At 34.4% G+C, this 15,406-nt stretch overlaps 1 protein-coding gene across 1 annotated transcript; it reads left to right on the top strand.

Moving 5' to 3' along the window:
- Nucleotides 1-866: 866 nt before the first annotated feature.
- On the top strand, nucleotides 867-4,005 carry LOC133335752 (post-GPI attachment to proteins factor 2-like; the record flags this gene model as incomplete). Its single annotated transcript, XM_061544053.1, has 4 exons — nucleotides 867-1,070; nucleotides 1,142-1,415; nucleotides 1,475-1,696; nucleotides 3,842-4,005. Coding segments are annotated over 4 exons (864 nt in total), but the record flags the coding sequence as incomplete, so codon positions are not given.
- Nucleotides 4,006-15,406: the final 11,401 nt, after the last annotated feature.

Below are 15,406 nucleotides of genomic sequence, written 5' to 3'. Positions count from 1 at the left end.
TTTTAAGGGTTACAACAGGCGTGGATTTTTGAAAGAATATATTTTTAAGGGTTACAACAGGCGTGGATTTTTTAAAAAATATTTTTTTAGGGTTACAACAGGCGTGGATTTTTTAAAGAATATTTTTTAAGGGTTACAACAGGCGTGGATTTTTTAAAGAATATTTTTTAAGGGTTACAACAGGCGTCGATTTTTTAAAGAATATTTTTTTAAGGGTTACAACAGGTGTGGATTTTTTTAAAGAATATTTTTTTAAGGGTTACAACAGGCGTGGATTTTTTAAAGAATATTTTTTAAGGGTTACAACAGGCGTGGATTTTTTAAAGAATATTTTTTAAGGGTTACAACAGGCGTGGATTTTTTAAAGAATATTTTTTAAGGGTTACAACAGGCGTGGATTTTTTAAAGAATATTTTTTTAAGGGTTACAACAGGTGTGGATTTTTTTAAAGAATATTTTTTTAAGGGTTACAACAGGCGTGGATTTTTTAAAGAATATTTTTTAAGGGTTACAACAGGCGTGGATTTTTTAAAGAATATTTTTTAAGGGTTACAACAGGCGTGGATTTTTTCAAGAATATTTTTTAAGGGTTACAACAGGCGTGGATTTTTTAAGGAATATTTTCTAAGGGTTACAACAGGCGTGGATTTTTTCAAGAATATTTTTTAAGGGTTACAACAGGCGTGGATTTTTTAAGGAATATTTTCTAAGGGTTACAACAGGCGTGGATTTTTTAAAGAATATTTTTAAGGGTTACTACAGGCGTGAATTTTTTAAAGAATACAGATGTATATGTTTTAGGAAATTTTTTTATATTTTCCTGAGTTTCTCATATATGTTTCTAACCGCTCTATTTTTCATTTCAGCCCTACAAAGAATCAACACCAACATCCTCCTCCTGTTCACAGTCACAAGTCGCAACAAACGATTTCCATATTGGCGTACACCTTTTTACAAGTTTTCATCGGATCTGTGTGGTAACAGCCCTCTTGCCCCTGGCAACATTATTTACTTGCTTCGTTACAGCCTATGTCTTCCAATATGATGACGTACATGAGACACATTGTCGCGTAAGTTTCGTAATCAGTTTCAGGTCCATTATAATTCTCTAATATCGCCTTCACGCCCCACCTCCCTTTAGGTTTACAATATTGTACCCTCAATAAGTGCAATTACCGGTGTTAGTCCTCAACGTTATTTTTGGCGTTTTAGCATTGCCTTACATCTGGGTCCACGTATACCCATAGCGTTCATGTACAAGAACTATTATCGCAGTATGTTGGCCAAACTGCAAAAGGAACGACCCGAAAAGGTGGGCAAATTGGGTGGACTGGTGACACTGATATGGATATTGAATTGCATTGAGATAGCATCGTTGGGCGGTGTCACCTATGTATCGAATCGGGAGAATTATCGTGAGTGTTAAATTATTTTTTTAATCAGTTTGATATAGATATTTTCTTTATTTTTCTAGCTGTGCATGAGCGGATTTTCATTACATTTATGGTATGTTCGCTGTGCCATATGTTGGCCACCATTAAATTGAATGGCGCCATCCATGAAGACCACACTGAACTATCACAAAAACAGCGGGACTCAATCAAGTGGAAGAAAATCCTGTTTGCAATGTCGATTCTAAGTACCATTGGCCTGTTGATATTCTTTGCCAAGCATCGTTTCTATTGTCACGTTTTGGGTAAGTTCTGAGAGAGAGAAGGAGAGCTTGCGGAATTGTACTTGGGATGTGTTAATTCAGAGTTCGCTTACAGAAAATTAGGCGAAACTTCATATGGGGGGGCTAGATTATAACATAGAACTATATTGAAAATTGCAACAACTGCGTGGGGATATTCGGCTAACCCTTTAAAACCATAACCATAGTTGTAACCCTTGAAAAAATATTCTTTAAAAAAATTGACGCCTGTTGTAACCCTTGAAAAAATATTCTTTGAAAAATTCACGCCTGTTGTAACCCTTGAAAAAATATTCTTTAAAAAATTCACGCCTGTTGTAACCCTTGAAAAAATATTCTTTAAAAAAATTCACGCCTGTTGTAACCCTTGAAAAATATTCTTTAAAAAAGCCACGCCTGTTGTAACCCTTGAAAAAATATTCCTTAAAAAATCCACGCCTAGTGTGAGTCCTTGAAAAAATATTCTTTAAAAAAAATATTCTTAAAAATTCTTTATCCAGTAAGGAAAGTAGTAAAATCGGACTGGAACGACTATATGATACCCTTCACTACTTTGGGTATATTGTACATATGTTTCCTTAAAATCTAAATCTTAACCGATTTTCCCGAAACTTACTACTCATCATTCCAGACTGAATTCAGTACGTTATGCCAAATTTTGTGCAAATCGAAGGACATAAAGGTACTTTGGTGCACTATTTACCTAAAATTGAACGAAAATATATATGGGAGATATATCTAAATCTGAACCGATTTCGCGAAATTTAACACACATCGTTCTAAACTCAATTCAGTGCGATGTGCCAAATTTCGTGCAAATCAAGGGATATATTGGGACCTTTGTGCACTATTTACCATAAATCGGACGAAAATATATATGGGAGCTATATCTAAATCTGAAGAGATTTTCCCGAAACTCACCACTGATCATTCTAGACTCAATTCAGTACGTTATGCCAAATTTCGTGCAAATCGAAGGATATCAAGGGACTTTGGTGCACTATTTACCTTAAATCGGACGAAAATATATATGGGAGCTATATCTAAATCTGAACCAATTTTCACGAAATTTAACACACATCGTTCTAAACTCAATTCATTACGCCGTGCCACATTTCGTACAAATCGAATGATGTATAGGGACTTTGGTGCACCATTTACATTAAATAGGACGAAAATATATACGGGATCTATATCTAAATCTGAATCGATTTTCAGGAAACTTAACACACATCATTCTATACCTAATTCATTATGCTGTGCCAAATTTCGTGGCAACCGAGAGATATATATTGACTTTGGTGCACCGTTTACATTAAATCGGACGAAAATATATATGGGAGCTATATCTAAATCTGAACCGATTTTCAGGAAACTTAATACACATCATTCTATACCTATTTCATTATGATGTGCCAAATTTCGTACAAATCGAAAGATATATAGGGACTTTGGTGCACTACTTAACTTTAATAGGACGAAAATATATATGGGAGCTATATCTAAAACTGAATCGATTTTCAGGAAACTTAACACACATCATTCTAGGCCTAATTCATTACGCTGTGCCAAATTTCGTGCAAATCTAAAGATATATAGGGACTTTGGTACACCATTTACCTTAAATCGGACGAAAATATATGGGAGCCATATCTAAATCTGAACCGATTTTTCCCAATTTCAATAGGGTTCGTCTTTGGGCCAAACAAAAGAGCTGTGCCAGATTTCATCCAATTCGGATCATAAATGCAACCTGTACTTTGTTTACAACATGGACAGACGAACGGACGGACTGACGGACATGCATAAATCGACTCAGAAAGTGATTCTATGCATATTCTCAAAAGGAACCATGGGTCTATCTCGATTATTTTTGCCTGTTACAAACATATGCACAAAGACATAATACCCTGTACCACAGTGTGGTGAAGGGTATAAAAACCCACGCCATATAGGTCATTTAAAAATATTCCTCACAGAATTCTTGCCTATTGTGGACCTTCAAATATAATCTTTAAAAATCCATTGTATTTTTTAAAAATCTGAAGCATTTTCAATTAATTTTAAATGAATATTTTTATTTAAAATTACTTTTTATTTTTCAATTTTATTTATTTCAAAATAATTTGTGTTTCTTCTTTCCCATAGCCTTCAGTTGGTTTGCCTTCTTCGAATATTTGATTGCCATTGCAAATATGTTTTTCCACTTTACAATTATTTGGGATTTCTCATCATTGCACATGTTAATTGTGGATGCACCCAGGGCCAAATTGCAGGAACTCCTACGTAAGCCAGCACTGAAAATGGAATAACTTCGACAACTGTAAATTCCACATCATGCAAATGCAAAAAATATCCAAAACCAAAGAAAAGTCAAAAGTCTTCAGATGAAAACCACCCCAAAAAAATACAACTCCAAGCTGAGGAGGATGATGGCGGAGAAATGGAGGGTGGTATTCGGAACTTGGAATATTTATGGAAATACCAAGAAACAACAAATGTTACAAAAACCTGTTCAATATGATGAAAAACAAATTAATGAAAAAACCGGAAATTAACTCAGCCGAAAAAACAGCAACAACAACAAAAACCAACGCACTTAGTTTATAAATTATAAACAAATATTTATTATTAATACGTTTTCTTTTGCAAAACATAAAAAGAAAAAATATTTAAAATTTAATATTTAACATTTAAGAGTAAAACCAAAGAAAAGGAATCTCTTTATTATATACTTCCAATTTTATTTGTAATCTCAATTTTGGTTTTCATTCATAGGAAACAGCGCTTCCAATTTGAGTTATTACATTGCTTTGGTTATTATCAGCGGCTGCGGAGTTAATTTCTATGCCTATGTCCTCCGAACTTTATCTTCGCTTTATAGCCACTTCCAAACCAAGGAAAACTAAGGTCATCTATTATTTATTATCCAAAGTATAATGGGTCCTTTCACTCAAATACACCTAGAACAATACCTGATGAGTGAAACCGGACCCACTTGAAATCCAAATTTAATCAAGCTGATCCCTACTCCTCAGCCTAGCCTCCTTACTTACATATATAATTATTTTACTTACATATTTATTTTTTGTATAATTAATTTATTTTTTATTAAGAACAACATCCTCCTGTCGAATAAGTTCCTTCTGTTTTGTGTCACCTACATATACAGGAAATACATTTAAACATACAAACCCAACAACAACAAAAACATATCGCTGGCTTAACTGGTAAAGGCAGTAAGTCCACTTTTGCTTGAAATTGAGATTTTGATGCAGACATGTTCAATTAATAAAAATACATCGATTTTTTTTTTAAAAAAATACAGTTATCTCATTTGTTGTTGTAGTTTTGTAGTGATGAGTAAAGGCGGTAAGTCCAATTTAGAACATGTCGCTGGCTTAACAACATGTAAAGGCTGTAAGTCCAATTTGTCAATAAATTGAGATTTGATGTTGTTATGTCAATTGTAGTGATGAGAAAGAGAACTAAGTCTAACTTATCACAAGTTTGCGTAATATCTCACTTCTTCCAGTGCTGTATTATCAATTGTTTCATTTAAAATCATTTAGAATCAAGCTATTAATCGTATGAACATCGATCAGTCTAGTGAGTACATTAACAGGTTAATCACACGTGTTGAAATTGGCAAAATATTTTAAAATATTCAGTGTACAGTTTTTTTAAAAACAAAGTAAGTGTTTAATTAATAGTGCTTAAGATAACTGTATTACAACATATTAATTTGGTAAAATATATTGTTAATTATTATTTAAATAGACGCCTACCATGTCATTTAATGTTAACAACAATTTCGAAAATCAACCTGTTGATTATGGATTTGAGTTGGACGATGGAGTCATAGGTCTGGTACCATATGGGTTCCATACTGACTCTGAAGATTCCAACGAGTTACCAACTCCATGTAAATCTCGCAAAAAAAGAGTCCAAGTTGAAAATGCAACTTGGGTTGCGGTCAAAAATAGAATGCGCAGAGAGAATGGAAAAAAATATTTTGGAAGAGTAAAGGAAAACAATGTTTGGAATTACAAAAAGGTGAAAGAATCGAGAATAATGAAGGGTAGATGCAGATGTAAAAAATATGGCACCATGAAATGTGCGGAGATAAATAACGATGAAAGAAAAAATATTTTTAAAAAATTTTGGAACATGAATTGGGAACAAAAAAAAGTTTATGTAAACACTTTAATTGAAATAGTCCCAATTAAAAGACCGCGAAATAGAAAAATTGTATCTAAATCAAAAAGAAATATAACTTTAAAATATTACTTCAAGGTACATGGCAAAAATATGCGAGTGTGCAAAAAATATTTTTTAAATACGTTGGATGTTGGTGAAAAGGCTGTGTATAATTGGTTGAATAAGCCCCCAACTTCAAGTTCAAGGAAAAATACTCCAAGGAAAGACTCAAGTGAAAGACTATGTCTTAATTCATTTTTCGATGCCCTTCCATCAATGGAATCGCATTACTGTCGTGCTGATACCCAAAAGAAATATCTGTTGCCAGAATGGAGCTCAAAGAAGGGTCTGTACGATTTCTATGTGAATGATTGGTGCAAAGAGAAAAAAATGAAGTCACTTTCAATTGCCGCATTTTATAAAACATTTGATTTAAAAAATTTGGCATTGTTTCTACCTAAAAAAGATCAATGCGAATTGTGTGCACGTTATTCAGTCGATAATCTCCCTTATGAAGAATATGCCCTTCACCAACAGAAAAAAAACGAGGCTAGATATGAAAAGGCAAAAGATAAAAAAGAGGAAACATATGTTTTTACAGTAGACCTGCAAGCGGTTCTAATGGCCCCAAAATCCCATGTTAGCAGCCTATATTACCGTACAAAATTACAGGTTCATAATTTAGTTTTCTACAATCTAAGAAACCAAAAAGGGTATTGTTTTTTGTGGGATGAAGTAGAAGGAGGGCTTAACGCCGAAGAATTTGCGAGTATATGGGTTTACTTTGTGGAGAAAAAAATTCTAAGTGAAAATAGCAATCCGGTAAAAATAATATTTTATAGTGACGGTTGCACATACCAGAACCGTAATTGTGTAATGGCCAATGCCTTGCTGAATGCTGCCGTCAAACATAAAGTAACAATTGAGCAAAAAATATTGGAAATTGGTCATACACAAATGGAAGCGGATAGTGTACACTCTATGATAGAACGAGCCACCAAAAATAGAAATGTTAATGTACCAGCTGAATATATTGGAATATGTAAATCAGCAAGAAAAAATCCTGAACCTTATGAGGTTACATATTTGGATTATTCCTTTTTTAAAAAATTTAACAGTGTAAAATTTTGTAATAATATTCGCCCGGGCCGTGGAAAAGGCGATCACAAAGTGACAGACATTCGAGGAATGCAATATACACCTAATGGCGAAATTAATTTTAAACTCAGATTTCCCGAAGAATGGAAAAAAACTCCCACAAAAAATAAATGCAAATTTAGTCGCACGGAAGTGGTCAGATTTACAACAACTTCGACGAGAACGAAGAAAAATAAAAGCCAGAAAGTACGAAGACTTACAATATTTAAAATCTTCTTTGCCCAAAAATGTCACAAATTTTATGACAATTTGCCACATGAATAAAATGAACTTAATATAATATAATTTTTTTCAGCATTGAAATAAGACTGATTTAATTTTCATTTAAAAAAAATAATTTTTCATACTTTTCATTTTGTACATATATTATTAAATAAATTGTGTTTATTTTTTTAAAACAATCAAAACATAAAATCTTTTATTATCATTGCAAAACAATAAAAAAGTAACAAAAGTATACTTTCATTGCAGTAAGTAAGAAACAAAATGAGAGACAAGTTGTAAGAAAAAGGCATAAGTCCAAGAAAACATACAAACTAAGAAACAGAAAAAGCTCTAAGTCCACAAATGCGTGTATATCGCCCAAACATATATATTTTTTTAATTTTATTTTTACACAAATTAAATACTCATAACATATGAAAACCAATCGCATTTACAGATTTAAAAAATATTTATTCAAAAAAAAAATTGTATAGTTTTTTGTCTCTCCTGTAAAATTATAAAATATGGACTTGCTGCTTTTACCAGTTAAGCCAGCGATTTGGTTTTTATTATTTTTCAAAAACATTTAAAGATTATAATGCATTGCTACAACAAAACACATTAGGAGTCCATCTGAAAAATAAAGGACTGTATTACGAATGGAAACCAAAACTATTGACACAAATCTTTTTTTGCTATCTATAACCAATGCCGTTGGCAGACATTAATATACAGTAACCCCGGTAAGTGGAGAATATTTCATTTTGTATTTCCAAGTATTTGAAAGAGAAAATAAATTACAACAACAGCAACAATATAGAAGTGCTATCATAATCTATGCCTTTGTTGTTGTTGTTTTAATGGAACACCAAACAATAATGGATATGATTTGAATGAAGGAAAAATATTTCAATCTTCGAAAAGCCTGAGGAAACATGACAAACAAATTTTATGTTAAGACAAACGACCCTTTTAAGCAATCTAAAATAATATCAAATATCAATAAACTGAAATGTAAATAGACAAACTGTCTGTCTTGTGCTACTGATACTACAAGAATCTTACAATATAAGAATCTTGTCTTGGAATACAATATATATATGAAATATAATTTCTATATCTGTTTACATTGTTTGACAGAATTTATTTGCATATCATCATCCAAATCATGGCGAAGAAACCCAACAATTCTGAACAAAACCCCGTTTGAATATAAAATGTTTTGACATATGAATACGAATGTATTTTGCTCAATGACCCCATCATGAAGACAACAAATGGGAAATGGAAACGAAATGAAATGCAAAATAATAGTTTGAAAAAAAGAAGAAAAATAAGAAGAGCAATATAAAGAAGACGAAAGAAAAATGCACATGAAATATGAATAAAATTTGTATGCAAATATGACCAGTCGTTGTGATGGCAGTAGTACACAATAGCTGTAGTGGTGGTATCACAAGCACCACCAGCACTTCATTATCACAAACAACGTGAAAGAGTAATGTGAGAAAAAAAAACTGAATCGCAACATATATGTGACAAATGTTTTTATAATGAAGTGTTCAACATAAAATGCATGAAGCGAGATTGCAAAAAGCATTGTCTTCTCCCTTAGGCGGGAGGGGAATTTAAGAACTTTTGACGATTTTTTTTCGTTTCGAAAAGTTATATATATATATATATATATATATTTAACATAAAAGACAACATGAAAAGACAAGTGGGATAATATTTTATTTTAAAATCTATTTGTTTAACAACAGTATTTTTATTAATGTTTAATATATTTCCGTTGTCAATAATTATACGCTCCAAGACCTTACCGAGAATAAGGGAGCGTATGATTGATAGCAAAACTCATACCCTCGCAGCAGCATTCCCTTAAGGGGACCCCCCCCCCCCATTCTCGGGGTCAAAATTGTTGTTGATATAATTCGAATCTACACTGATTAAAGAATGTCTCTACAAAATTTCAAATGAAAATCTCAAGAACTCTTGAAGATATAGCCGATTTATTGTGTCAGCATCAAGTGACGGCTGAAGGGCTTCTCAAACTTTAAACGCGTTTTTCTCTAAACATTTTTTTGCGAATGGCGGGCACGATAACTCAAAAACTAAAAATCCAATCGGTTCCAAATTTTGCAACGTTTCTCTGGGAGTGTATAGCTCTCGTATGAACTAGGATAAAGCCAATCGGTGAAGATCTTCCTTATTTTTTAACTTGGTTTTTGGTAAAAAATTAGCGATTTTCCAAAATTTTGTTTTCAAAGGTCCACCATTTTGTTAATTTTAGAGCGAAGTCAATAATCCTAGTTCATACGAGAGCCAGACATGTACTCTTTCTAACACCGTTGGAATTTTCGGATTCCGATGTTCCAGTGAGGAGTTATCATGCCCGCCATCAAAAATAAGGACTTTTCTTTAATTACAAAAAACAACAACAAAACAATAACAAAAATTTGTTGTAAATTATTTTTCTTCTCTTTTAAATCTTCAAATATATATGTGCAAAGTTACAAACCTTAACAAGCATTGGTATTGATTTAACAGCCCATTGAAAATCTTGAAAAATTAAAATCGAGAATGGGTGGGGTCCCCTTAAGAAAAAACAATATAATTGTTGGCTAACAAAAAAGCTCACAAAGCGTAGACTAAAAAAATCATTTTTCTTCAACCAACAGATAGTGTGGATTTTATTCAAAATATTTTTTCAAGTAGCGAAAAAGTTATTTTTCAACTAGCACCAATAAACTGGAAATATTTTATAGGCCATAGTAAAAACGCTATTTATACCCTACACAACTATGTTGTCAGGGTATTATAGCTATGTGCAGCCCCAAGAATTTGTAATGCCGCGAAATATTGGTCTTAGACCCACCTTTAAGTATACCGATCGACATAACTCGACTAGCTGAATCGATCTAGACATGTGTGCCCCTCCGTCCATCCGCCTGTCCATTATAATTTGTAAACACGATACAGGCCACAGTTATGAACCAATCATCACGAAATTTTGCATGTAGGATGGGTTCTGGCCAATGAAGACTTCTATTGTTTTTGGTAAAGATCGGTTAATATTTAGGGGATGAAATGGACCAAATACTAAACTTTTTGTTTGATTTTCTGGTCGCTCCAGAGGCTACAATTATTGCCCGAACATCGTGCCCGAAATAAAAATCGGTCAATATTTAGCGGGTTAAATGAGCCATGACTTTTGTGTGAATAATGACAAAATTTGTATTCCCTGCTGAAGGACATAGACCCGCGAAGTTGATAATATATCCAAGAGGGGCGGGTGACCTTAAAATTGATACCAATTATATTGTCATATGTACTCGGATGTGGGAGTTACACTGAAATAATTACAGGTGCTTAGGTATTCATATATTATTTTGTAATCCATAACAACACTAGAGGGCGGAAATAAAGCGCTGATCCCTTTGAAATTTTCCATGAGGAGCTAGGAATGGTCAGGGAAAATACCTAAAAATTTCAGCGATGATCATATAATTATATTGGGATGAAGTGGACCGAAACCTTAATGTTTTTTATACCCTTCACCACACTGTGGTACAGGGTATTATGTCTTTGTGCATATGTTTGTAACAGGCAAAAGGAAACGAGATAGACACCTGGTTCCTTTTGAGAATATGCATAGAATCACTTTCTGAGTCGATTTATTTTTGTATTTTTGAGAACAAAGTACAGGTCGCATTTATGATCCGATTTGGATGAAATTTGGCACAGCGCATTTGTTTGGCCCAAGGACAAACCCTACTGAAATCGGAAAATATCGGTTCAGATTTAGATATAACTCCCATATATATTTTCGTCAGATTTAAGGTAAATGGTGCACCAAAGTCCCAATATATCTCTCGATTTGTTCAGATTTGGATATAGCTCCCATATATATTTTCGTCCGATGTTATATAAATGGTGCACTAAAGTGCCTTAGTATCACTCAATTTGCACGAAATTTGGAACAGCGTAATGAATTAGGTCTAGAATGATGTGTGTTAAGGTTCGTGAAAATCGGTTCAGATTTAGATATAGCTCCCATATACATTTTTGTCCGATTTAAGGTAAATGGTGCACCAAAGTCTTTACATATCTGTCGATTTGCACGAAAATCGGCATAGAGTACTGAGTTAGGTCTAGAATGATGTGTTAGGTTTCCTGAAATCGGTTCAGATTTAGATATAGCTTCTATATCTGACCAAATGAAACATTTAGTATCGGTTGCAGAATGACATGTTTATGAATTCAATTTCATTTTACTGGTCCTTTAAAAATACGACGTCTGTTGAGATTCATCTGTTGAATATACCCAAAGTGGTGAAGGGTATCATATAGTCGGCCCCGTCCCCGTCCGTCTGGACAAGTAATTAGAATGTTGTACCGAATATAAGTAATATTGGCTGACCTCTAATCGGTCAAGAGGATGCAAATATCGCGAAATATTGTCCAAGCTCAGAATATATAACCACATAAACTTAGGTTTTCTTTCATGTAGTGTAGGGTATCATATGGTCGGCACCGTCCGACTATACTGCTCTGCTCACTGGTTTTTATTTATTTATTTTTTTTTTTTTTTGTAAAATATTGTTTGATGTATTGCGTTATTTTTTGGAACGTATGACGAATAATAATTAAATTAATTAGTAATTGATATAATTCATACGCACCATAACCCCCAAATAAAAATAATTAATATTATTTATACGCCATATGGTATCTCTCTTTGCATTTTCGTTCTATTTGGGCTCTAATTGTCATAATAAATAAGTTTTCGGTCAAAAGTCGTTCAAATAGCATTCTAAACTTATAATAGCCACTGTTATCCCAATTAAAAGCTATTAAACAAATTTACCACAAAATGTTCTTCTGCTTTTTGAGGATTTCCGTAAATATTATGATAAAATTTTGTACAAAATCAGTTGACCCCTTTCAGCTGCCCCATACATCACAATATCAAATTGTTGATTAGAAAAATTTGCAAAAAAAAAATGTTTATGAAACTATGCTGTATGCTGGTTGGGATTTATTGATTTCCAAATATTCTATTGTTGCTCTGGACTAAGCCAACTTTTCGTATGATGCGCTGCAGTTCAGTAAAAATAGGCAGACAATTCATTGAACCGGAAAAAAAGTCATCAAATTCTATTATCATTTTATGATGTTGTAATTTATGGGTAATGTTTCGGACTTTTCCGGTTATCATTTCGATATTAAAATTTAAAAAAATCAAAAGAAACACTTAGTTTTCAATTTGTTGTGACATAAACACAACATTTTAAAATGAACTGAAAATTGTGAAATTAATTACCGGCTATCGAGGCAAGGACCTAACGAGAAATTACGAGGCAGGAATTCTTTTAAAATATTTTTTTAGTAGCAACAAGATACTTAGATTCGTTAAAAATAGTTTTTTTTAGGTCGTAACAAAAAATGAATTTTTTTTAAATAAAATTTCAATTTATAATTCTTGGCCTTGTATACTTAAAAAAATATTTTTCCAAACTGTCATAACATGTGTGAGTTTTTCAAGCAGCAACAAAAATTTTCTAGTTTGAAAATTTTTTTTCAAGTCATTTAAATTACAAATTTTATATATCGCTATTAATTTATTCAAATATAAGCAATTAAATTTTATATTGTCTGAACAAAGACAGAATTTAATCACGTGCACAGATACACACACACTTACTAACTAAATATTATTTATTCAATACTACAACGAGATAGTGAAACGGACTGCTGCTGCTCTAGTAAATCTCATTAAACATTACTGTCATCAGTGTCAGGGTGAGCGTAGCAGCCATACCTATAAATAAATATTCATTTACATAGAAATTGTTATAAATAATTTTTAATTTAAAATTATGTTCGCGAACTCGAAAACCCACACATACATCCGCATTCACACATACAAGCAAATGTAGGAATGCTGTATGAAGTATTGTAGAGGAATTCACACATGTGTAAACATGTTGTGGGTAAAACAATGACATGATAAATTATGTAAAGGTCCTTAACAACAATTATAATATGCCAACAATGAGAAATAAAAAAAAAAAAAATAAAAACCAGTGAGCGGAGCAGTATAGTCGGACGGGGCCGACCATACGATACCCTACACAACTACCACGGAACTCGATGGAAAATGGGCAGGGTGGTCCCGCTTCTGAAGACAGGCAAGGATGCCAGCAAAGGTGAGTCATACAGGCCGATCTCACTTTTGTCGCCAGTAGATATTACACTTGATGCTTTATTACTCCCTAGCATTCGTGAATGCTACTCAGTTGCTGATCATCAACATGGGTTCCGAAAGCTGCATAGCACAACAACAGCTTTGCACGCCATTTCCACACACATAGCGGAAGGACTCAACCAGAACAGGCCGTATAACAGAATAGTCATGGTGGCGCTGGACCTATCAAAGGCATTTGATACACTCAGTCACGCCAAGCTGTTCGAGGACGTCGAGAGAACAACCCTCCAGCCAAGTTTGAAATGTTGGATCGTGAACTATATGTGTGGACGCAGGTCGTACGTGCAATTCAGAGACAGGAAGTCGAAGGCCCGTAGAGTTAAACAAGGAGTTCCCCAAGGAGGGATGATATCTCTGGAACTGTTTAACCTCTACCTCTCTGGAATTCCACGCCCACCGGACTGCATAAAGATCGTAACATATGCGGATGATTATACAATTATGGCGTTAGGACCTAAAATTGATGATAGTTGCGAGAGGCTGAACCACTATCTCGTGGATATCGCAGACTTTTTCCGGTCGAGGAATATGGAAATATCCGCCACGAAGTCAAAGGCCACACTGTTTACCACATGGACAGCGGAGATGCGGCTATCTTTGAATGTACTGGTCGAGGGGTCCTCAATTCCGACCACTAATTACGCCAAGGTTCTAGGGGCCACATTCGATAGTTTATACAAGTCGTCTGCGCATGCCACAGCTATTTGCGATAGTGTCAGGAGCAGAAGCAAGGTTCTCAAGTCGCTAGCCGGCAGCACTTGGGGAGCTGACAAGGAAACCTTGTTAACAACTTATACAGCAATAGGCCTGTCTGTGGTAAACTATGCGGTGTGGTCCGCTAACGTCAGTGGAAAAATCTTCAATTCTGCCAGAATTCCGCCCTGCAACAGGGTGTCTCCTCACTTACATGAGGAGACGAAGATCCTTCCTGTGCGTCAACACAACAAGATGCTGTCGATGCAATACATGATTGGGTGTTATAGGAGTAGCCATCCAAAAAGTTACCTAATGGATAGGCACCCACCACCCAAGCAAGACAAGAAGGATCTTCATGATCTGGAGAGAGAGGTCCAAAGGTACAAAAGAGAGCCTCTAGATCAACAGGCCTATCAAGCAGGATTGAATCGTATTCACACGGATGGAGTTGAGGAAGCAGTTCAAGAATATCCTGTGAATGCCATCCTCGGAGATCATCCGCCTTTGATAGCTGCAGAAGAGCAGCAGCTAGCTCGACAAACCAGAGTGGTCTTGCAAAACTAAGATCTGGATGGTGTAGCCGCTTCAATTCATATTGGGCACGAATTGTCGACAATATCTGTCCAGCATGTAGTAACGGACCACATGACATGCTACACCTATGTTCGGCTTATAACTGTGGCCTATAGATCGACTCAAAAAAATACAAAAAAAAAATTTCGGTCCACTTCATCCCAATATTGTTATTTGAACATCACCGAAAATTACAGGCGTTGTCTGGATCCTCATGAAAAATTTCAAAGCGATCAGCGCTATATTTCCGCCCACTAGTGTGGTAATGGGCTACTAAATAATATCTCAGTACATAATCCGAGTACATACGACAATATAATTGGTATAACTTTAATGGTCTACCACTCCTCTTGGATATACTAACAACTTCTCGGGTCTATGTCCTTCAGGAGTAAATATATACGCCATAGAATACAAATTTTGTTATTTTTCACACAAAAGTCAGGGTCCATTTGACCCGCTAAATATTGACCGATCCTTATCGAAACAGATATTCTTATTCTTTGGCCCGATCCCCTTCTCTATGGAAAAATTCGCGGTGTTTGGGTGTTTAGCGGTTTCTGGAGCGACCAGAAAAACCGTCAAAAATAAAGTTTTTGGTCCATATCATC

Source organism: Musca vetustissima, unplaced genomic scaffold (assembly GCF_032173495.1).
Source record: "Musca vetustissima isolate MV318-11 ecotype Yass unplaced genomic scaffold, APGP_CSIRO_Mvet_v1 utg17926, whole genome shotgun sequence".
Classification (NCBI taxonomy): Eukaryota; Metazoa; Arthropoda; class Insecta; order Diptera; family Muscidae; genus Musca; species Musca vetustissima.
This window is presented reverse-complemented; position numbering and strand designations above follow the sequence as displayed.